Source organism: Tupaia chinensis, unplaced genomic scaffold (genome assembly GCF_000334495.1).
Source record: "Tupaia chinensis unplaced genomic scaffold, TupChi_1.0 Scaffold139757_1, whole genome shotgun sequence".
NCBI classification, from domain to species: Eukaryota; Metazoa; Chordata; class Mammalia; order Scandentia; family Tupaiidae; genus Tupaia; species Tupaia belangeri.
Window position 1 is genome coordinate 1569158 of NW_006199637.1, and position 25578 is coordinate 1594735.

At 39.7% G+C, this 25578-nt stretch overlaps 2 protein-coding genes across 11 annotated transcripts in view; one reads left to right on the forward strand and one right to left on the reverse strand.

Moving 5' to 3' along the window:
* The window catches only part of BABAM2 (BRISC and BRCA1 A complex member 2), a 444577-nt gene extending 429204 nt beyond the window's left edge, over positions 1-15373 (reverse strand). For 4 of the 6 annotated variants that reach the window (XR_003546792.1, XR_003546789.1, XM_006162134.3 and 1 more), the window contains exons 1-2: positions 5264-5382; positions 1509-1660 (exon numbers count right to left, since the gene is read on the reverse strand). Coding sequence is in view for 2 of the 6 variants with exons in the window: in XM_006162134.3 (XP_006162196.1) it covers positions 1509-1636 (128 nt within the window). In the remaining 4 variants the exon portion in view is untranslated. Of the gene's footprint in view, positions 1-1508; positions 1661-4523; positions 4680-5263; positions 5383-15350 lie in introns of those variants that run through there. The other 2 variants (XR_003546791.1, XR_003546790.1) reach the window with 2 other exon arrangements.
* The window catches only part of RBKS (ribokinase), a 103562-nt gene continuing 82807 nt past the window's right edge, over positions 4824-25578 (forward strand). For 2 of the 5 annotated variants that reach the window (XM_006162132.3, XM_006162131.3), the window contains exon 1: positions 5511-5657. In XM_006162132.3, the coding sequence (XP_006162194.1) occupies positions 5569-5657 (89 nt within the window). In that variant the 5' untranslated portion in view covers positions 5511-5568. Of the gene's footprint in view, positions 5260-5509; positions 5658-25578 lie in introns of those variants that run through there. The other 3 variants (XM_014593128.2, XM_006162133.3, XM_006162130.3) reach the window with 3 other exon arrangements.

A 25578-nucleotide genomic window follows, 5' to 3' on the forward strand; every position in this document is an offset into this window, starting at 1 on the left:
CCGGGGGGGGGGGGGGGGGGGGGGTTGATTTCTCACTTTCTGTCTCTTTCTGTCTTTCCTGTGAGCGCATGCGCCCTATAGCAAAAACCTCTCAAACAAAAATAAAATTTAAAAAAAAAGAAACTTCCTGGGAACCAGCAGTTAGCGTAATGGCTATGTCGCTGGACTCCCACGTAGTCGACCGCGGTTCGTGTCCCGGACCCGGTGGCTTAAAATTCACACCGGGCGCATGTGCGTGCGTGCCCAAGATCCCGAGAGGAGAATGGAGGAGAAGGGATTGCGGCGTGACCATCCCCCCTGGGGGGTGATTTCTCGCTTTCTGTCTCTATGTCTCTCTCTGTCTGTCTGGCGAGCACACGCGCCCTACAGTGAAAATCTCTCCAAAAAAAAAAAAAGAAACTTCCTGAATCCTTCAGACATGTACTACATAAAAGACATTAATAATGCTCTGGATTAACAAGGTTATTCACATCATTTTATGCAGAGAATCTTCGCTAATGTAAGAAGAGGTATTTTTATTTCTTCTTTTAAAGCTAAAGAGACTCAAATTCCATAAATACTGCATGTCATCAAATGCCATTCCAAATATTTTTCAGGCATAGCTAGTCTAGACAGGGCCAAGATTTGTGGATTCATTTCAAATTTATCGTCCACTTAAGCGCTCAACTGAACATTCAAAAATTTGGAAGAACCCAAAAGGGAATCTACAAAAAAAGAAGCAGCATGAGTTTCTCCTGATGAACCCAGCTGGTCTCTCAGGACATAGATACGATAAGGGGGTCAGGCTTATATCATTAAATACAAACCAGCCACCAGTCCCCTAGCCATCGGTCCCCTGTCAGGTCTTCAAAACCTCTGACAAGCTAAAGAAGACCTATCTCTATGTTCTACTCAATCAAAACCAAAAAAAAGATATTAATGGGAAATCTGGCAAAATTCAAATAAAATGTGTTGAATAATTAAGAATATTGTAATGATGCTCATTTCCTGTGGTATTTCTTTAACTTTTTGGTAAATCTAAATTTATTTCAAAAAAAATTTTAATGCAACATTTCTTGATGTGAGATCTTGCTGTTTCAACCCATTTGAGAAATGACTCATTTTGGCTAGCTATTCTAATTTTCATATGGTGAGATTATCAAATGATGTCAGATTCAGAATCTCAAAACCCAATTCTTACAGTGTATGCTGGATTGCAGCAAACATAACAAGAAAATAAGCCGCTGAACAAAAATACACTTGCTAAATGTGGCATGTTGTTCACAAAGAGATAAGCCAGGAAAAAAAGACAAACATTCTGGTCAGGAAGCAATGGCCCACCACACAAATAAAACAACTTGAAAAATAAATTTGTCGAGAACTGGACAAAACTAACTCAGTCAACAAGTAATAAGATCATGACTTGATGAATTTCTGTGGTGTTCAATTTTTGAGAAAGGTAAATTATTAGGTAAAGGTTGAATAGATTCTGATTCTAGTCCATCCACTGAATTAGTTCTGGTACATACCCAGATTTCAAGTCAGTTATCCTCAAACAGTTTGTAGCATCCAGTCCCACTTTTCCATTCCGGACCACGCTGGATATGAATGGGGAGAGCATTGGAGAAATTCGATTCAAGGCCACTTCTGGGGACATTTTAACTTGATTTGAAAATTACCACTGAAAGCAGAAGGGAAGAAGAGTGATCAGACTATCCAAAGGAACTAGAAAAAGAAAACAAACTTCCTGAAAACTGGTACAGCACTGGAATTTTCTCTTACATGGATAAATACTGTATTTCCTGTCTTTAGAGGAGCCTTTTCCAATGATCTTCTAGAAGAAACTACCTCCCTGTTGCTCAGCTACTGAGAACATGGACTACACTACTACTTTTCAGGAACAGAAAAAACTCTTGGAAGTACAATTCCCTCCTTCTTTCCAAAGCTGATTTCTGTACACTGCCACACTCCACTTAGAGCTATCTACAATATCTATCTGTCTTATAATTGAGTTGTTCTACATGAAGACCAAGAAGCCTTCAATAACAACCCTCTCCTCCTAAAACGTGAAATACTTACCCGATGGGTTAGGAATATCTACCTCTGTGTCCCAACAAGGAGTAAAAACTTGACCAGTAATACTATATAAAACTTTAGAACAAGTATAATCTGTTTGCAATTATTACTAGAGATTCTTTTCTTCTGATATACCTCTCTTTAAAAAAAATATTTAATTTTACTTATCATCATTATTATGCTTTCATTTGCTATAGGGCATGCGTGCTATGGTGGAGGAGGACAGGAAAGTGAGAAAGTCAGCTGTCAGGTCTGGGCCTCAAACTGTGGTAGGCCAGGTGGGAGTCCAGTGCCTTAAGCGCCACGCCACCTGCTGGCCCCGTCATATTTCTCTCTTCAATAACAATCCCTCTTCTGTGCATTATAATATCTGCCTATGCCAGCTCTCTCCTGTAGGGGTTATATCTTGAATCTCTAGTGTTCAAGAAAAATACCTGGCACAAAAAAAGCACTCAATAAACATTTTAAAATAACAGCAGAGAAGTAGCAACATCTGAAGACGAGATGTAGCAAAACTCCACTTTAACAGTTAAATATACACCTGCCCAGATATTAAACAAAACAGACTAACAAGAATCTTAAAATCTTTGGCTTTAAGGCACTTGAAATACAATAGTAAAACCAATAAATCACATCTAAATTACTTGGAAACTCATAGGGCTGGCAGAGGGAGTACATGAATTCTTCTTCATATATTTCTAAATGAAAGACACTACTTTCAGAAGTGAATAAATCAATGTAAATGATCATTTTCTCCCTCAATCTGAAAGGATAATCTCACATCAAAAGCAAATTAATTCCCAGCAAGTTACAATTACAAGTAACTTATGTTCTGGTTCTAATTTTCATATATTATATCCATCAGAACTTATAACTCCCAGGTAAAACAAATGCTGAAAACTAATACCTGTTTTATCAATTCAGGTAGTAATTAAGGAAAAGAGTAAAATGATCTTTAAAAAAAATAATAATATTATGATCTATGTAGTAACTAGATATATCTTGGAGGTGATAAAAGCTTTATACCTCATTTTTTAGTTCCCAAATCATCCGTTCTGAAATATAAACATACACCTCTTTTATCCACGTAAGGGATGACTTCCCATCATTATGTTATTAGAAAGAACAAACATCTGGGGACTAGCAGGTGGCATGGTGGTTGGGGTGCTGGACACTCCCACATGGCCAACCAAGGTTCAAGTCCTGGACCTGGTGGCTTGCTTACTTTCTCTCTCTCTCTCTCTCTCTCTCTCTCTCTGTCAAATTAAAATAAATGAATGAATAAAATTAAATAAATAATTCTTTTTAAAAAAAAGAACAAACATCTAATGAACTATACTATCGATCATAAAAATTATGTAATTTTTATAACACTTTATCGTTTATAGAGATTTCATATACATTATTGTAACTGAGCCTCACAACTTAGTAAGACAGGTATGTCTATTCCCAGGTTGTAGATGACATGGATAATTTACACTATGTCTTTAAACAGTATGTTTATATTTATCCACATTACTAATTTGAAGACTACTTTTTTTTCGTTCTGCAACATTTCCACCTTTTTTTCTATCCACAATACTACAATTCTTGAAGGGAAGCTTATCTAAATCGTATGCAAAACACAGAAATACTCATTTCAGAAAAAAGCAGAAAGATCTCACCTATATCACAAAATTATTCTGGTTTTTCCCCACAGTACTTAACAACATTATCATTTTACCTCTCATTTCTAAAAGGAAGCACCATCAACACAATCGAAACATCTACTCACTATCAGCACTGTATTACTCACCTCTCACTGTACTTTCATTTACTCTTCCCATCTCCCCACAACAGCCCTACTCCCTGGTTATTCCTGTTCCCATTTTATAGATGAGAAAACTGAAGCTCAGCAAGACAAAGTGACTTGCTTGAAAACACAAATGTAGCAAACAGAAGGATCAGATGTCAAACCCAGATCTCACTCAAAGTCCACCATACCCACGTTCAACAACTTCAATCAACAAAAAGAAAAGCATCAAGGTGATTGTTCTGAACAAACAAAAAGTCATTCATTTAAAAGAGTAATTGCTTTACAACCAGGGACAAGTTACACTAAGCCGGTCAAATGGTAAAGGAAACAAACCTGCTACAGAAGTCAGATCATACTTGAATTGGAATGATCATACTTGAATTGGAACGGGTGGCAACCACCCACCCGTTCCAATTCAGCAGCTATCATGCCTTTAGAATGATGACACCTGAAGGGAGCAATTTCTGTCAACATTCTTCCACAGGGCAAGATTTCTTGCAGCATTAAATCTATCTCAACCATCAGGAGGTGTGATATTTCTAAGAGGAAAAATGTATTGACTGCAAGATCACAGATCAATAAATAGCCCAGAGATGATGGCTCTTTGGGACAGTGAGCCAGGAACATGGGGGGAGGGAGGAAAAGGGGGGGCGGAATAGTCCCCAATAGTCACCTTTACACATGGCAGCTCTATGAAGATATCAGGCACACGACAATTTATAGTGGCCAGCCTCCTCTGAATACTAGTTCTGAAATTTGTTATTTCCTGAATTTGCTGTATTTCTGAAGGGAAATGCAAAAATACAATTTTTCTGCTGCCCAGAAATAAGGTCACATAAGGCCTTTCGATATGTGACCTGGGGAACACAAAGACGTCTACAGCCCCGTCCAGGTTCTTGCAATTACCATGGGATGACAAACACGGAAACATGTGCCCAGTTGACGTCATGGAACGGAAAGGGGTGGCGTCCTGCTGCGTCATGTCGACGTCACACAGCGCACAAGGGAAGTTACCCAGGGGGAGCGATTTCTCCAAGGGGCGACGTTCAAGAAAAACAAGTCGGTTCCGACCCAAAGAATGACCACCCAACTCTAGATGATTCTAAAAGGGGACACACTCCCTTCTCCCAGACTGTATGATCCTCTCATCAACCGAGAAAGAGTAGGGATTAATTCTCTGGGCTTAATCAGGGACCAGCATACGGGCCACAAATGGAGAAAGAGAAGCCTCTGGCCTTGGGGCTTGGTTCTTGAGGGGACCAGCGTGACGGGGGTGAACGGGGCATCTTTGGAACGGAGGCCTTCTCTGAAGGAAGAGGAGGCGAGCCCTCTGGCCACATTTAAACCAAGGTTCTCAGCGTCACCTGTGCGACTCGGGATCCAACCTCCCCGCACCAGCCCCAGTCCAGGTACCTGGAACTTAGTCCGATCGGTAACCGGCGATTACGTGGGGTACAGGTTACCCGAGCGCGCCCCCGACCAACGCACCGACCTGCGCGCGCACCGCGGGCCGGATGCGTGCGCGCCCCTGGACGTCCCGCCCGCCCCGCCCCCTCAGCGGCCGAGGAGCCGGGCGACCTGCGCGCCCCCGTGGCGCTCCAAGGGCGACCCCGTTTGGGCGTCCGAGAGGCCCGCGTTGTTAGGGAGAGTCGGGGAGGCGTCTCTGGTTACGGGGGCGGGCAAAGGTCAGCGTCCTGTAGGACAGCACCGTCTTAGCAATGGCGGCATCTGGGGAGCCCCGGAGACAGTGGCAGGAGGAAGTGGCGGCGGTGGCTGTGGTGGGCTCCTGCATGACCGACTTGGTCAGGTTAGTCCCCAGGGTCTGCGGAAAAGGGGCTTACTGCGCCCGGTGCCCTGCACTGGCACTGGGTCCTGGATGGACTGTGGGAGCCTTGGTGGGAGTTACAGGTCTCCCCAGTCCAAAGTCTTCCTTGCGTGCAAGAGACAAAATTCGAGTTTGTAAAGGTAAATACCAAATGAGGGAACGTAAGAGGCCAGGGTTTAGTGAAAACCCTTGTAGTACCAGAGGCGCCTCCGAAGTCGTGCAACCTGTTTCCTTGGCCTTTTCGGACTAGCCAGGACTAGCCGAATGACTTTGGCCCCATCATTTTACTCCGAGAATGTGCCTACCTCGCAGGGTTGTTGTGAGCACTAAATGCAGTAAAGCAGCTTGTCAACCATAACACAATCCAAATTGGGTGTCATCGTCTGAACTTGTGTTAAATAATGAGTTCATCGGAGGTCAAAAAGATAGTCTCCTTTGACCATACTGATTGCTGGTGTTCTTGCAGTATTTTATATTTACAAATTATTTTCTCAATATTATAGTAACCTTGGGGAACCTTATGGCAGCCTAACTGAGAATCAAAATAAAAACCCATAAACACAATATTTGCAATCATTAAAAGACTAGTACAATCAAATAATTATGAAAAGTACACTCAATAAAATTGTTGTTAGGTCAATGGGTTGATGAAGAGATCCTTCTTTTTTTTGGAGAGGTTTTTGCTATAGGGCATATGTGCTCACCAGAAAGACAGAGAGATAGAAAGCGAGAAATCACCCCCAGGGGGGATGGCCATGCCACAATCCTTTCTCCTCCATTCTCCTCTCGGAATCTTGGGCATGCATGCACACGCACCCGGCGTGAGTTTAAGCCACCAGGTCCTGGACTCAAATCGTGGTCAACTACATGGGAGTCCAGCGACATAGCCATTACACCAGCTACTGATCCCAAGAGATCCTTCTGATTCATTTTTCTTTTTTAAACTAAAGTGGTTTTTCTGATTATAAAAGTAATGTATGTTCATATATATGTATTAAGTATATTTTAAATATATGTTATATAGGTATAAAAATACTGTCAGATTACTTCAGTTTAATATTATTTTTATATTATAAAAATACAAAATAACCAAGTGTACTGCAGTAAGACCTCATCTTTTCCAAACTATTGCAAACGATAACAGACAACCTGGAAATAAACATAAAGGCCTTGGCCTTGGAGCTATCAAAATAAGCCACCAAATCATTGTACCACACCACCTATATTTTACTCCAGAAATAGTTTCTAGATCTTCACATAACCAATTTATTCTTACCTTGTTTAAAATGTTTATAAGCTATGTTATATTTCCAAAGATGAGAAGGTGGAGAGTAGAAAAGAGGAGAGATTGGTAGGGTCAGGCATAGTGATTGACAAAAACCTGAGAGCAGGAGAATGTTTCACAACAAGCAAGGAAAGAATTTTAAATACCAGAGCCCTTTTTTTTCCCACAAATGTTTGAGCTCCTACCTTGTCAGACATTATGCCAAGGTAGATGTGCTTTCTTTAGGGACAGAGCATAAAGTTCAGTTTAGTTTAGGACATTTGGTGAAAAGGCTTACACGTCTTTTTCTAGAGTAAGAGTCAATAAACCTTTCTGTAAAGGGCTAAATAGTAAATCTTTTAAGCTTTGCAGACTATATATGGACTGGGTCATATTTTTTAACAACCCTTTAAAAATGTAAAATCATTTTTACCTTCCAAGCATACAAAAACAGCCTGCAGGCCATAGGTTGCAGACCCTTGTCTAAACCATTACTATTTTACACCAAGTGTAGTAATTTTTGTTACTAGTGATAACGTTTTTCAAAAAAAGATAATATATTACTCCACACTTTACAGAAATATGGGACATGTTTTTCCTTTTAGAAATAGTTCTATCAAAGGTATATGAAGGTTAGTTACATAAAGGAATCTTTAATAAACCTTCTGCCATCTTAAATAGTTCATTCTTTGGGAAATCCATCTAGCAAAGCATTTAATATACTTTTACATGCAAAGTGGCAGAAGATTAAGAAGGCTAAATGGGCCCAGACACAGTAGCGTACATGTAGCACCACTGGTTGAGAAGCTGGAAACCACTTGGGAGATATAAGTTTGGTTTCTTGGGCCAACCTGAACAGGTTGGATACAATTGCATGTGCCTGTAATTCTGGCTAATTGAGAGGCTGGGTCAGGAAGGTCACAGCATAGCAAAACCCTGTCAAAAATACCTACTTCTAGGACCAGCAGATGGCATGATGGTTATGTAACTGGACTCCGACATAGTTGACTATGGTTCAAGTCCCAGACCTGGCAGCTTAAAACTCACTCCGGGTACCTGTGCATGCATGCCCAAGATGCCAAGAGATGAATGGAGGAGAAGGGGCTGTGGCATGGCCATCCCCCCAGGGGGGTGATTTCTCGCTTTCTGTCTTTGTCTGTCTGTCCAGCAAATGCACATACCCTATAGCAAAAACCTTGCTTTTAAAAAAAAAAAAAAAAAAAAAAACCTACCTCTTTGTCTCTGTTTCCCTTCTTCCCTCTCTCCTTTCTCTCATAAGAAAAAGGCAAGGAAAAAAAAAAAAAAGGCAAGCTAAGCTATTTTTCCATATACCCTACCTGAAAGAAAATGTCAGGATTAAAGTTCAGAGCCACTTACTTGCTGGAGTAAGTTAGAGCTTTCTGTGAAATTTAACCATCAGATACTAAAGATAACTATAAGGTTTTCTAAAATAATTGCTCTTAAAACTTTGAGATGGGAGAGTGGGGTCAGAGGCCCATTTTAGCACCTGTTAGGATTTCAGTTTTGTTGTAGAGCTAGAGAAATTTAGAAATTATTATCCCAGCTTTTCAATTTATGCATAAACTAAGTAAGAAACTTACATTGTAGGTCATCTTTCTATTTTCTCTTCCTTTACCATTTTCTTGCCATCATAATATATCCTGGTTTCTACTCTTCGCATGAAACACTAGCAAAAAAATTCATTCCCCTTGGGGCTGGTGGGTGGCATGGTAGTTAAGGCACTGGATTCCCACATGGCTGACTGTAGTTTGAGTCCCTAACCTGGCAGCTTGCTTTCTCACTGCTCTCCAACTGGTCACATTAAAAAATGCGGACCAGCGATTAGCATAATGGCTATGTCGCTGGACTCCCATGCAGTCGATCACAGTTCAAGTCCCAGACCCATTGGCTTAAACTCATGCTGGGCATGTGTGCGTGCCTGCCCAAGATCCCAAGAGAAGAAGGGAGGAAAAGGGAATGGAGGAAAATCACCTGTGGGGGTGATTTCTTGCTTTCTGGCTCCCCTTCTCTGCCTGTCTTTCTGGCGAGCACATGTGCCCTATAGCAAAAACCTCTCCAAAAATAAATAGATAAATAATAATAATTAATAAAATTAAATAACTATTTAAAAATCATTCCCTGTAGACTCTCCACTGATTACCACAGCTTTTTTACAAACTTTTTCATAGTCTCTGTTTACTTCTGGCTCTGAAGATCTTTACAGAACACCGGAGTATAGGATTTTTTACCTGAAACCCTGCATCTGTGATAAACTTGAGTCCAATTCTGCAGTACATGCCATGGTTGTATTAGTTTGCTATTGTTGCTATACCAAAGGATCACAAGCTTAATGGACTTAAGCAACACATATTTATTACTTATATCAGGAGGTCAGAAGTCTATATGGGTCTCATTTGGCTAAAATCAAAGTGTCTGCAGGACTAGGCTCCTTTCTGAAGGCCATAGGGAAGAATTCCTATTTTTTTCCAGCTTCTAGAGTCTACTGACAGTCCTTGGTTCATCATGGCCCCTTCCTCCATCTTCAAAGCCAGCAGTGGTTGGTCAAGTTTCTCTCACATCACGTCACTCTGACTCTTGCTCTTCTGCTTCTGTTCTGAGAGCCCTTGTGGGCTGACCCAGATCATTCAGAATAATCTCCTTTTTTAAAAAAATTTTTAAAGATTCTTGCCATAGGGAACATACACTCATGGGAGAGGAGAGAGACAGAGGCAGTGAAAGGGAAAGTGAGAAATCTCCTGAGGGAATGGCCTCTTTGCATTCCTTTCTCCATTCTCTTGGGATTTGGGGCATGCATGCACATGCATCTGGCATGATTTTCAAACTACCAGGTTTGGAATTCAAACTATGGTCAGCCATGTGGGAGTCCAGCACCTTAACTACCATACCACCTGCTGGCCCAGTCTCCTGATTTTACAGTAGCTTATGAGCTACTTTAATTCCACCCTGACATGTAACATTTTCACAGGTTCCAGGGATTAGGATGTAGGCATTGTAGACATCATTGGGGTCATTGGGACAAGGTATTGCCTACCACAATGAGTAAGACTGAAGTCAAAAAAAATCTCTTGATACTTAGTACTCAGAGGATTTTTGTACCCTTACCAGTTTATCCTCACATTTTATAGGTGAGACAACTAAAAGAGCTTAAACAACTTAGGCCAAATCACACAGCCAACTGATGACATAGCAAAGTCTGGAACCCAGGTCTTCCAGCTGTTATCTTTTCATTATATCATTCTACCTCTCACTCTGGCTTTATTTATTGCCCTTTTCAGTTAAAGTTCATTTGAGAGCTTGTAGTCTGCACATTCATTACATGTTTACTTTATAAGCTGACAAGGCATAACAACTGACGATTTATAATTTTTAGGTTTAAAGATAGTATGTTCATACTGTTCCTTATTTTATTCCCATGTTTAACTATAACCAGCCTGAACACTCATGCCTGCACTGTAGATTTACTTTTGAAATAAAACTACTTCAATAACTAAGCCTTTTTGGATGGCATCCAAATCAAACTTACTTTATATATTACATTACTGTGTGCCAGACACTACTAATTCAATGAATGAGCATTTTTTTATTTCTAATTTCAGACAGCTATGAATAGTAAGCTCTGTAGTAATAATTTTTAAAAATGATTAGCTTGGGACTAGCAGATGGCATAAAGGTTATATCAGTGGAATCCCACATAGTTGACCATGGTTTGAGTCCTAGACCTGGTGGCTTGAAATTTACTCCAGGTGTGTGTGTGTGCCTGCCCAAAGTCCCGAGAGGAGAATGGAGGAGAAGGAATTGTGGCATGACCTTCCCCCCAGGAAGTGGGGTAGTGATTTCTTGCTTTCTGTTTCACTATCTCTCTGTCCTTCTGGTGAGTGCGTGCACCCTATAGCAAAAATAACTCTAGGAAGAATAAAAAGATTAGTTCATCCAACATGACAAACAAGAACATTACTTAATATCAACCTATATTTCTGTTATCATCTTCCTTCTCAAGCACTCATCTTCAAAATTCCACTTTACGAAAATAGAAGAAATCAAGCCTAGTTGTGTAGAAAATAAATTCATAGTTCCTCCAAAGACAGATTTCCACAAGAAGTCAACAATATATGAGCATTTTTAAATGTTAGTCTTGTATAGATAATCATGCTCTCATTAATGTTCCTTATTTATGGCATGTATCATCATTTTATCAGTTCATTCAACAAATAATTATTGAGCTTATACTATGTGCCAGGTGCAGAGGATATAGCAATAAATACAAAGATTAAAACCTCTATGTAACTTGAATTCTAGAAAGAGAGAGATAGACAGTATCAGTAGAAATAAGTAAAGTACATAGTATATTAAATAATGCTGAAGAGAAAAACTAAAGATGGGCATAATACCTTTAGATCACTGGCAGAGAAAGCCTTACTGAGAAGGTAATTTTGAGTAAAGACCCAAGGGCCTTTACTCAAGATCTAAAGGAGGAAAGGAAGCAAGCAAGGAGAGAACTTTCCAGGTAAAGGGAATAGCATCTGCTAAGACCCTATTTGATGAGCAAAAAGGAGTACAGTATGGCTGAAGTAGAAAAAAAAAATGGAGTGGAGGAAGGCAATCTAATTAAAGGACATTGGGTCATACTCTGGATGAAATGAAAAGTCATTGATGGATTCGAATGGAGGAGTAACACAATCTGAGTTAGACTGTAATGGGATCACACTGGGGCTATGTAAGAATAGAATGAAGGAAGGCAAGTGCAGAGGAAAGGAGATGAGTTCAGAGTCAATCACAATAATCCAGCAAGAAATGATGGTAGATCAAAAGCAGTGCTAGTGAGGAGAAGCAAGATTTTATTATATTTTGAAGATAGAGTTGATAGGATTTGCTGAAGAGTAAGAGATAGGTCAAGGATTACTCCAGGTTCTGTGACTTCTACAACTGCAGGAGAACTGACCTTTGCTGAGATGCAGATTGTGAGCAGAGCAGGTTGGGTGGGAGACGACTGTATCAGGAGCCCAGAGTGGACGTGTGAGGGTTGAGATGCCTATTAGATAGTCAACTGAAGAGGTCAGAAGACAGATATATGAGTTTGGAGTTCAGAGGAGAGGTCTAGCCTGCAGATATAAATTTGAGAGTTGTCAGTGTATAGATGGTATTTAAAGCCATGAGGCAGGATGATATCACTGAGCTCATAGGTCTGAGCTCCTAGGGCACTCCAACATTTAGAGGATACATTTTTCACATAATTTATTTCTTGTCTCCCTTCTAGTCTCTCTGCACTCCTAAACCTTGCTTTGAGACAAGCTTCATACAAATCCATGTTTGCATTTCCATGGCAATAGACTATGATGTCAACTAAAACCCTATGTTATCCTTTTACATGCTGTCAATTAAAAGTGATGGCTGGAGAGATAAGGCTCTGTTCACCCAAGCATCTAAATTTAATCCTTGGCAAAGGAGGAAAGGATCGCTTAACTCCTAAAAAACTTTAATTGGATAGTGGAATAAGTGAGTTTAGAAGCCTTTAGATTCGAAGTGGATGAAGCATTGGGCCTAGATTACTTGAAAAACAAAAATTTTATACTGTGCCTAGAAAAGGTTATATGTATTTGACATATTACAGTACTCTCTAATCTACATCCCACCCAAAGCCTCTTGTTATATTTAGAACAGAAAAATCTCTTATACAGTCACATTATCAGAAAAAATAAAAGACTAAAGAATGTTAATTCCAAAAGTATCGTACTTTTTCAACAAAATCTAACATCATCCTTCATTTTTCTTTCCCTTAAATTGATCTTCAAAGTTGCTTATCGGTTACTAGTCATTGTTTAAGTGAGTATCTTGTTAAACATGTTTCTGACAACTGTGTTCCCTCATATTGAAAGAAATTTATTCATAGGAAATTTTCTGTTCTCTTAATGAAAATACACGAGCAAACTTCAAAAAGTTTATGGAAAATTGGAATTGAAGTGTAAGTTTATTTTTGGTGCAAGCCACCAGGTGCAGGACTCAAATTGCAATTGGCCATGTGGATGTCCAATGCCCCAGCCACCATACCACCTGCTGGCCCCATGCAGAGACTTTTAATAATATGCATTTTATGTAAACTTTTTGAAAAACCCTTAGATATCAGAAAGGAAACCATATATGACAAAAAAAAAAAAAACACCTACTTTGTGCTATTACTAAGCAGTCCCTTCTAGCAATCCACTCTTTTGCCTGCTCTCCATGCCCTATGCTCTTCATGTATGCATTCTAGCGAGAACTAAGTAAAGTGGGCTCTGTGATAAATTTTGCTCCAATATTTTGATGACTTCGTGCACAAAATTGAAATATGAGGATGTGCTAAATGCTAGGGATACTGCAACGTAATCACTGCTTATCTTTGCCTATTTTATGCTGCTATAACAATACCTCAGACTGGATCACTCGTAATGAACAGAAATTTATTTGCTCATGGTTCTGGATGCTGGGAAGCCCAGATTGAGGGGCTGGCAATTGGTGAGAGCCTTCTTGCCATGTCATCCCATGACAAAAGGGCAAAGAGAGAGAGAGAGAGAAACAAAAGGGAGCTAAACTTGCTATTTTAGAAGGAACCCATTCCCACAACAATGAACACACTATCATGACAAGGGCATTAATCAATTCACCAGGGCAGAGCAATTAAATTGCAACATGAATTTGGGAGAGGACAAAATTTCAAAGCATAGCACTGCTCTTAAGGAATATAGAGTCCAAAGAAGAAGCCAGACTAGGAAAGGGATCATTGGAGTATGACCTGGAAAGTGCCTGCAGCTTCTGTAGGAGCACAGAAAGCTTCCTGGAGGAGATGCCTCCTGAGCCAAGTATTGAAAAAAAAGCAGATGATAACCCAGCAAAAAAAAAAAAGGGGGGGCGGGGAGACAGGATATTCTGCCAGCTGGGATAACACAGGAGCAAAGTCACGGATGAAGATGTATGCAGTATGTGACAAGGACAGCAACCATTGGGTCTATAGAGCATCAAAGTAGGGTGGCAATGAAAGGCCTCATCAGCCATGCGAAGGTGCTTGGGTTTTAATAGGTAGGCCCTGGGAGCCATTGAAAGCCTCAAAGTACAAAAATTATAGTTAGCTTTCTATTGTACATAGCGCAGTTAGTGTGAAAAAAAGATTTAAAAGAAGGCAATGTTTTAAAAGCATCAAAAACATTATCTTAAAGACAGGGAGACCCATTGGAAATGTAAAGCAGTACCTCTTACAAGAGCTGATAAGGACCTGGTCTTGGACAATAGTGATGGAGATAAAGAAAGGGAAAAGGCTTTAAGAAATACCTAGGGAGCAAAACAGCTGAAAACATCCATTTATTAAAACAGGTATGAATCAGGTATTTGCACTGGCTCTTTATGAACAAGCCCTGTGTGTTGAATAATTTACTTTCCCATGTTGACAAGACCTAGGAACGGAAGACCATTGAAAGAATTCAGTCTTAAGGAACAAAAGAATTCTATCCTTGCTCAAGATGCTCATTCTGTGAATATTTTTAGGGTGAGTGAAAGAATGCTTGTATGTCATGGTTGCCCCAGAATGGAGCCTGTATCTATGTGGGGACCCTGATTTTAGCAGAACGTTACCCTCTTGACAGTTGCAACAGCATACAAGGCGTTACTTAACCAGCTAGTTCTTTGGGTTGTAATAAGCAGAGAATCATTTAAGTTACCTCAAGTAGTGGTTACTTTTTTGTAAGGTGGCCCAGAATTAGCAGATCAGCTCGGTCTCAGGAAGAACAGGAACTCAAGGACAGCTCCTAGGGAATCAGTAGTTCTTGAATTTTTACTCCTGTGCTCCATCATTGTCTTGACTCAACTACCCTCCACATGTTCATTCTGTTCTCACTCTTCTCTGTATGTTACAGCTTTCTCTGGAAGGGTGGGACCTGCTTCCTGCTAACCCTGCCCGTGTTTGCCCTTACTGGCCTTTATATGCCTGCTGTCCATTTAGCTTCCAGCACTAACCACTTCCTTCTCTCCATGTTTCTTATTTGATGTGCATTAAGCTGCAGTGTGGTATATGTGTTCACTAGCCCAAACTGACTGATCTGTTGATTACTTAAGAAATTGTGTTAAAGTCACCTGCTGTGAGCAAAATTTGTCAATTTCTTATAGTTATATTTCTTTTGGCCTTCTTATCAGTGGGGTATACATTTCTAGAACTCCAGTAGATGCTGAAATTATAGAGTCCCAAATCCTATGTATACTGTTTTTTTTATACATACATACCTATGATAAAGTTATTTTATAAATGGAACATATAAGAGATGAACAGCAATAACTAACAAAATAAACAATTATATTAATAACAGTGTATTACAATAAAAGTCATGTAAATACAGTTTCTCTCTCTTAAAATATGGTACTGTACTTACCCTTCTTGTGATATGTAAGATGATGGAATGTCTATGTGATGAGATGAAGAGAGGTGAAGACATAGGCGTTGTGCAGGCTACTGTTGGCATGCTGTCAGAAGGAGTATCTATCTATTTTGGCTGATCAAGCCATGACAATTTTGGAGACCACAGTGGACTACAGGTAACTGAAACCATAGAAAGTGAAACCATGAATAGAATGGCCTACTATATATATTTTTTTTTTGAGAGGTTTTTCTCTATAGGGTGCGTGTGCTCGCCAGACAGAGAGAGACATAGAGACAGAAAGCGAGAAATCACCCCCCAGGGGGGATGGTCACACCGCAATCCCTTCTCCTCCATTCTCCTCTCAGGATCTTGGGCACGCACGCACATGCGCCTGGCGTGAGTTTTAAGCCACCGGGTCCGGGACGCGAACCGCAGTCGACTACGTGGGAGTCCAGCGACATAGCCATTACGATAACTGCTGGTTCCCTGACCTACTATATTTTGAGGCTGTTTTATTAGTTGTATTCAGTCTAGAATTGTTACCCTTTTTTTTGTTGAATTTAACCTTCCGATTAAAGTTAGTGGCCATTTTTTATACATCTAAGGTTGTAGGGCCCTAGTAAATCATGATACTTTTTGTGGAATCCCATTAAATATTAAGTTTAGAGCCAGACAGTGGTGTAGCAGTAAAACACCACACTCTGGAGCAGACACGCATGGAACGGCTTCAAGTTCATGTCTGGAGCCCTCCCTGAGAATACCAGGTACACACTTGCAGTGATCCCAAGCTGGCTGAAGGGGGCGCTGGGGGTGGATCACAGCGACAGAACCCTGTTGGGGGTGCTTTCTCACTGTTTCTCTCACACATGAAAGAAATAAATATTTATTAATACTTATTTATTATTAGTTAAATAAGCTTATTTAAGCTTATTCATACTTGACATGAAATTTCATGTACTCAACTATTAGATTGTAGTTTACACAAATAGTAAAACACCCATGGGTTTAAGAAGAAAAGTCCAGTTTGAGAACATTCTGTCCATTTACATAGTTCTTCTTGAACTGTAGGAAAGGAGCATCATTATTGGTTTTCCCATGTCGGCATCCTGGTTCAGTCTGCAGAACACCAGAAATTACACTTAAAAAAATCATGAAACCTGTTGTATAAATAGATCCAAGGGGCTTTAGGTACATTTGTGAATAATATGTTATAATAAGTTTTAGAATCAGACCAACCTTGCTTTAAATGCTGGCTCTGCCATCTATGACTGGTGAGCGTGGGTTTTTTGTTTTTGTTTTTGTTTTTGTTTTAATTTGCCAGAGGGAGCATGCGCTTGCCAGAGAGATAAACCAGACAGAGAGGCAGAGAGAAAGAGAAAGTGGGAAAGCACTCCCAATGGAGAACGGTCATATTGCAGGCCCTTCTTTTCCATTTTCATCTCTTGCCCCTTTTCAGGATTTGGGGCACATATACACACATGCCTGGCATCGTTTTCAAGTTGCCAAATCTGGGAGTCAAACCATGCAGTTGGCCATCTGGGATCCAGCCACTTTAACCACCTCGCCACCAGCTGTCCTGAAGTTTTTTAAAGAGGTTTTTGCCTTAGGAAATGTGTGCTTGCTGGAGAGAGAGAGACAGAGACAGTGAGAGGGAAAGTGAAAAATCAAGCCCCCAGTGGGGATGGTCACACCACAATCTCTTCTCTATTCTCTTTCCAGGATCTTGGGCAAGCACTCACATGCACCCAGCATGATTTAGAAGCCACTGGGTCTCGAACCACAGTCAGCCACGTGGGAGTCCAGTGACATAACTGCTACTCCATCTGCTGGTCCCATGAGTTGAATTTTAAAAGATGAAAATGGATTAGCTCAGAAATAAGAAAGAACCTTCAAGCATAGGAATAGAATATGAAAAAAGATTTTAAATAAAAAGATTTTAAGAATGAATACTCGATGATGATGATGCAGGAGTGCTGGGTGATCCACCCCAACAGCTGTGCTGGTTCTTGTCCTGTACTCACAAACAATTAGAGACATAGATGCAGAGAGGAGAGTAAAACAGAATTTATTAGGAAAGGAGAAAAAGCTTCCAGTGCAATGGAAAGGGGTCTGAGTGGGTTGCCGAAGAAGAGCTAGAGGCGAGAGGCTTTTATCTAGCATTCTGAGCAATAGGCTGGCTTTCTGATAAAGAAGTGGGCTTTAGAAAATAGTGACATGGTAGGGTGAGTGACTTATTACCCTATTCTTTGTGAGGTTAGCAGACCATAGCATTCTGTACTTCTGGTTAGAATACAGGTACTAAATGGAAACTGTTGTCCTTAGCTGAGGTTACATTGAGTCCCAGTGCAGCCAACTTTTGGCTATGAAAACTTTGCCATCCTGACTCCATCGTGGCCTTACCCTGTCTATGTTCCTATTTACCCTAGCTGTTTTGTTTTGTCCTTTGTTTAATACGGAATACCTAAGACTGAGTAATTTATAAAGAATACCATTTTGTTTAGTTCACAGTTTTAGAGTTCAAGGACAAGGACTTCTGATGAAATTGTCTTGTTGGTAGGAACCCTGCAGGATTTTGAGGCAACAAAGGGTATTACATGGCAAGAGCTTATATTTGCATATGTCTATGTGTCTGTCCATTTCTGTTTTATTATTTTTCTTTATGAGCCTACCAGTGTTCAATCAATGGGGCCCCATTCCGATGACAAAAAGGTAATCCTAAAATCCTAAAGGCCATGTCTTTCAACACCATTGTTAGATTAAGTTTCATCCTCTTCATGTTCTCACAACCAAATTTTATCACATGAATTTTGGGAGGACATATTCACTAACCATCTTGTAAATACATTCTTAAGCCCAAATATCATATAATCAGTTCTTGATTACTCATGATGGTGGGAATGTAAAAGAAGCATTATCACCAAAATTAATAAAGAAATTAAAATTTAATAATTGATTCCAGAATATATTATTTTTCTTATGCTGATTTATCCCTCTCATTATATTTTGATTATTAAATGAAACTCTGTTTCTATTTCTTTAAACCACAGCAGATGGCAGGGAGATGTAGCCCAGATAATTATAATGTGATGACAGAAGTCATTTTGGAATTAAAAATTTACTATACTAAATTGGCAAAATAGAAAATAAAACATTGATCTTGTAGTTGTTTGTCACTATCATTTTTATTGTTACATATATTTATATTTCTCTTGTCTTCATACATGGCTTGACTTATCAGAGGCTGGCTCCATGGCCTGGTGGTTAAGAGATTTGGATGCTACAAGGCCAACCGCGTAATTTGAATCCCAGCCCTGGTGGTATGAAGGACATGCTGGGCATGTGTACCCAAAATCCTGACAGGTTGGAAAAATAAGGGAGAAGGGATTGCATATGACCATGTCCCATTGTAGAGTACTCTCTCCTTCTGTCTCTCTGTCTCTGTCTGGTGAGCATACACACCTCTGGCAATTAAACACACACACACACACAGAGAAATTACTAACCAAGAACTTTGACAACGGCCTTTGCCTCACTGATCTCTTTCTGCTCTATTTTTCTGCATCCTGTTTTCCCATTCTCTGGTACCCTCACATATACTTTTATCCTTGTCCCATCCCTGACTCCTAATCCCCCATATGCACATACAGATTTTTCCTGCTGTCTCCTCTTGAAGCCTCTAATCGAAAAGTTAGCCCATTCCTCACATCCCTATTCAAGCTTCTATTCTTGCTCCAGAATTATTTCTATGTGAGAGTAAAGAGATCAAAGAGTATATATGGACCAGCCCATGGCCTGGTGGTTAAGGTAGCCACGTGGCCAACCATGCAGTTCAAGTCCCAGACCTGGTGGCTTGGAAAACATGCTGGTACATGTTTTTGCGTTCCCAAAATCCTGAAAGGAGAAAGAAATGGAAGAGAAGGGATTGCAGCATGACCACATTCCATAGGGGTTCTTCCTCACTTTTTTTCTCTCTCTCCCCCTGGTGAGCACACACACCCTCTGCCAAGTAAAAAAATTAATTAATAAAAAGTGGTTAAAAGGAAAGTGTGTGTATGCCCCATTTTGTCTCCATTATTCTGACTCTTACTACTGGACGAAGGTTATAAGGACTCTCGTTGCATAACCACTCTCGTTACATGTTCCAGCTTGTGACTCTCATAACTGACTTACTTTTCTCCTTGTGCTACCATCATACACAGCAGTTTTGCCCTGCTCTGACCCCATTGTATTACTTAGACATCTGCAAGTAGGCATCTGTCATCTCCATTTCTACCTCAGTATCTTTGAAGGTGTAGACAGTTCATTCAAAAATATTTATTTTGACCATGTTTAAGTAACTAATACCATACTCACTCTCCCACCATAAACAACTGGTAAATGGGACAAAATGAAACAGCAGCTTCAGATATTGGCTAACAGGCAGCAGGGAGCTGTAATCCAGAAGAGAACGGAAACAAATTATGTGAGTTCTGGAGGCAAAGTCCCAACTGACCCTGGCATAGAGAGGAGGAACTCAAGAAACATGTGACAATATTAATGCGAGAGAAAGATGGAGTTCATAGCTTAGGGACCTAGAACTTTTGGGAAAGTATACTGGAAAAAAAAATTAACTAATTGGGAACCAGCAGTTAGTGTAATGGCTATGTCGCTGGACTCCCACGTAGTCGACCGCGGTTCACGTCCCGGACCCGGTGGCTTAAAACTCACGCCGGGCACGTGTGCGTGCATGCCCAAGATCCCGAGAGGAGAATGGAGGAGAAGGGATTGCGGCGTGACCATCCCCCCGGGGGGTGATTTCTCGCTTTCTGTCTCTCTGTCTCTCTCTGTCTGTCTGGCGAGCGCACGCGCCCTACAGTGAAAATCTCTCAAAAAAAAAAAAAATTAACTAATTGAGAAAAGCTCCAGAAACCTGCGCAGTTCTCTTGAGTTTATAGCCAAATACTAAATGAATATGCATACTCTTCAACATGACTACTGGACTATAAGGTGAACATTTCCCAAAAATAATGTAGGAATGGGAAGTGAGTTTTATCCAGCCAGGGACATTGTTGACCCTCCGGAGCATTCAGTAGCGATCCCAGAAGGACCACAATGTAATGGGAGGAGTGAACTTGCTGTACACTAAAGGTTCCTCTAAACCCACACTAACAAATCTTAAAAACAACCCTTAAAAGGATCAAGCTGATTCCTAATTTATTTAACTGTCTAGAAAAACAAAGCTCAACATCCTTTGGAAAAATAAAACTAAATAGAGACATTCAACAATGTGATATCTGCAATGCTCAGAACCCATTCAAAATTTAGTTCACATGCAAAGAATCAGTATAATGTGATCCATGACCAATGGGGGTCAGGGGCGGGGGGGTTGAGAGAAGAAAAGACACACTGACATAACAGGGATAGTGGAATTAGCAGAAAGGGACCTTAAGAAACCAATATAATGACAGCAGGTAGTAGGTTAGGGCAACTGGATCCCAGATGACCAATTGGTGGTTTGAGTCCCAGACCTGGTAGCTTGGAACACATGTGGAGCATGTGTGCATGAATGCCCAAAATCCCAAAAGGAGAATAGAGGAACAGAATTGCAGCATGGCCATCCCCCCAAGGAAGTTGATGATTTCTCACTTTCTCTCCCTCTCCCTCTGCTCCCCTGTGAGCACATGTACCCTATAGCAAACTAAACAAACAAAAAAGCCACTATAAATATACTTAGTGATTTAAACACACACACACACACACACACACACACACACACACACACAAACATGAGAAAAATGGAAGAAAAGAACCAAGCAGAGCTTTCAGAAATGAAAGGTACAATATCTGAAGTGAAAAATTTACTGTTTAGACCTAACAACAGACTGGACATTACAGAAGAGAGGAAAATTAACTTGACATAGTCATTTAAATGATCTAAGTTAAAGCACAGAGAACAAAATGCAGATAACCTCTGTGACCTGTGGAACAAATGGTCTACCATATATATAATTATAGTCTCAGAGAAGAGTAAGAAAAACATTAACAATAGTTGAAATAATGATTAAAAATGTTTTAATTTTGATTTTTTTTAAAAAACCTGTAAACACATAAATTTAAGAATTTCCATGAACTTCAAGCAGGGTAAACACAATGTAAACCACATCCAAGCACAATTGTATTAAATTCCTGCAAATCAGTTATAAGCAGAAAATCTTAATGATATGAGGCAGTGTTGCGGGGGAGGTGGATGCATTATATACAAGAGGACAAAGATTGATTGCAGACTTCTTGTCAGCAACAATGCAAACTAGAAGGAAATGAGATCTTTAAAGTACTTTACTGTAAACACTGAATTCTATATCCTCCAAATATAAGAGGGAAGTACATTCTTTTTCAAGAAAACAATAGCTGAGAGAATTTATCACTAGAAAATTCATTCTACAAAAAAAAAAAAGAAAATTCATACTACAATAAATGTTGAAGGAAGTTCCTTAGGTGGAAGCAAAGTAAATGGAAACTCAAATCTATCGAAAGGAATGAAGAGCCTTAGAAATAGTAAATATATGATTCAATAGGAATTCTTTTTTTCTTCATTCCTTAATTTCCTTAGAAGTCAATAGTTTGAATAAAAAGATAATAACCCACTATCTTGAGATTTATATCGTGTAAAAGTAAAATGTGTGACAGTAATAGCACAAAGATTAGGAAAGAAAAATGGAAGAATACAATTAGAAACTAAATTGCACTTATTTTAAAGAATGTTTTTATTTAATTTTTGTTTAGTATTATCTTTTTTTTTAATTTAACAAGAAAGAGAGAGGGAAAAAGGTCAAGTGAGAAAGCAAGCCACCAGATCCAGGACTCAAACCATGGTCGGCCATGTGGGAGTCCAGCAACTTAACCACCATGCTACCTGCTGGCCTTTGTAAATTAACACTTTTAAATAAAGTGATACAGTCATGTTTGAAAATGAGCTGTGATAATATTGTAAATCCTAGATCAATCTTTTTAAAAAATAGAAAAAAAATAGTTATAACAAAAATAGGGAAGGTGAAATGAAATAGTTAATCCAAAAACAGGTAGAAGAGGAAAGAGATGAATGAGTCTTGTGATGTGAGGTAGTGACATTGCTAGGAAGAGAATGGTTGGGAAGTGATGCTCCGTGTATGTTCATGTTTCTGCATGAGCAAGGTTTTCTGAGCAAAACTCAGCTGCAGCTGAATGAAAGAACGTTTGAATAGCAAACAAGCCTTGGAAGTTAAAAGAGCTCAGGAGAGATTTGAAGACTTTTCCCCAGGACTTTTCCCCATTTGTTTTTGTTCTGGGAGTTGGAAACCTAGGAACCTTCCCCTTTTCTTCCCTGAAAAGATCTGTTTACATGTCAAAGCCAAGGTCAGTAGGTCTTTTGCAAGTGGTGCACACTCTTGCTTGAGTTAGTACACTACATTGCTGCCTTCTCCCAACCCCAGAAGAGTTGTCAGCTGTGTCAACAGTCCTAGATAAGCTCCAAAAAGTCATTATTTGGGTGTTTCATAATATCCCCTGGGAGATTGGGACATGGAGAACTAAAACCCTATGGGTATTCAAATACTGTCTCTGATCCAGAAATTTATCCTTGTCAGGATAAATGAATGAATATTTAACAAAAGCTATCAGGAAAGGGGTCCTGTAAGGTGGTCTGGAAGGCCTCTCTGGCGTGGTAACATTTGAGTAAAGCTGTGAAAAAGTAGGCCTTGCACAATCATAATGTACTCATCTTTATTGTCTCTCCCATTACCTAGTACACTTTTCACATGTTAGCATTTTTTTTAGAGAGAGATTTTTGCTATATGGCACGTGCACTCGTCAGAGAGACAAAGAGACAGAAAGCAAGAAATCACTCCCCAGGTTAAGAGGGCCACACCACAATCCCTCCTCCAACATTCTCCTTTTGGGATGTTGGGCATGCACACACACACGCCTGTTGTGAGTTTGAAACCACTGAGTCCAGGACTGACTGGTGAGAGTTGAGCAATGTAACCACTACGCCATCTACTGATCCCTGTAAGCACATTTTTAAAAAAATAGGTGTCAAAGAGCCAGCAGGTGGCATATTAGTTAAGATGCTGGATTCCCACATATTCGACTGCAGTTTGAGTCTCAAACCCAGCTGCTTGAAACTCATACCAGGCACATGTGTGTGTGTGCCCAAAATCCTGAGAGGAAAATGGAGGAGAAGGGATTACGATGTGACCTTCCCCCAGGGGACGATTTCTCACTTTCTGTCTCTATGTCTCCAGCTAGTGCATGCACGCTATAGCAAAAATCTCTCTCAAAAAAGAATAATAATAATAATAGGTGTCAAGGGTATAACATCTTGAAAGACTGGCCTCTTCTGGCTGGAGTATTGTCTGCTTCATAAATTCAAGACTAACTGCATCTTCAAACAAAGTGACTTTTTAGCTAGAAAAATACAGTATTCATGCTGGGAAAATTCATTGTGTATGCTGTAAAGGTATACAGTGATTGATTAAAAAAAGAAAATTTTTTAAATTTACATTTTTCCTCCTAAAAAGTAGATTTTAAAAATATTGGTTAGAAATAAAAATTAGTTAAGAACTAATCCTAGCATAATTCATGTTTAATTTCCCTAAATAAAACATATATACGCCTGCGAATTTAGGGTTAGGGACCACAGAATGAATTTTTAATTGAGTGGTTAAGTTCTTTTCTACAGAGGTAGAAATAGATGTCACTAACTTGATTGTCAAATTGCTCTCTGCCTTTTAAGTGACATACACAAATGCTGAGAAGAACAGATATGGTTGAAGAGTACAAGCAGTAGGAATAATGCATTAGCATAATGAATTTTAATTGGGTAATAACTAATAGTACAATCTCCTGTCATGGAAGCTCACACTGTATCAGAAGCTCACAGCTAGAATAAGAAAGGATCTATGCAAAACGCCAAAAGGCAACGCACTCCTTGACTTTTGGCTGAAACCAGGATTAGTGTGACCTCTGGTCACAGCCTGGTTGAGACTTACCATCCTCATATCACCAGGGCATTCTTTCCTATGGTTTGGATAATTTCTGAGACTCCGGAACAACCACTTCATTGTCAAGAAGTATAAAGCAATTGATAAGTTGTTCTGGTAACACCTGTCAGTGAATTAAGTCAGAGCACAAAACCCAGGCATGTAAGGAGTTGACAAGTATTATTTAACCTGTTTTGCAAGAGAAGAAGCTGGTTCAAAGAGGGAAAAGCTGTCAAAGGTGATCTAGTCAGCAAGTGGCTTGGACCTCCTGCTTTGCACACCCAGGCGCAAAGCACATGACCTCTCCTACCAGGGAAGACGGTGGGGCCATCCATGAACTTTTATCACTGACCCCTTCTGTCTGGCTTAAAAATACGTGGTCCAGCTGTGGTGACACAGTCAGTAGGGCTGACTCCATAGGCTGTGGAGCTACATGGGAGGCTCCAGTTTGGGTTCCTAGGTTGACCTGAACACGCCAGGTGTGTACCCATGGGCATGCCCGTAATCTTAGCTGGAGGGCTGTGGTTGGAGCGCAGCATGGCAAGAGAGATGGTATCTCTCTCAAGAAATAAACCTTTTTTAAAAAATTGTGACTTTTTAAGATATGAATTTGTTGCAAGTTTAAATATATTTCTTATTTGTGATTTTCTCTGAGTTTTCTTCCTCATTCTGAAGTTTATGAAGAATTAATGCTAGAAAATGAGACAGGTAGGCCAAATGAATCAGAAGTAATGGCAAATGGTATCCCATAAAATACTAGATACATCTAGTATATACTACTAGTATATACTTACATACTGTATAAGTAAACATGAACTTTTGCTCCCGCTCTTCTCCATCGGTACTTGTCATTTAACATGTCATTCTCTGTGCGTGTACATATTGTGTAACATACTGAACATCTTTTTTCTTTTGAACAACATGAATCAAATCATACTAATCTCCTTATTCTTTTACTTTTTTTTTTACTCATCTATTACTTGCATCAGGATTAAGTTTTATCCTGTTGTCAGTAAGTTGATTTTGTCCTGTAGGAGGTACGTTGAGAAACACATAATATTTGTTGAATTAATAATCAAACAAATGAATGAGACATGACTTACAGTTCTTGCTTATGGAAGAGGATTGCTGCTATTGGGAATGCAGTGGACAAGATCTCATAAAACAAGGAATTTTTTATTTTATTTTATTTTTTTGGAGAGGTTTTTTTTTTTTTTTTTTTTTTTTTTTTTTATAGTGGTTGC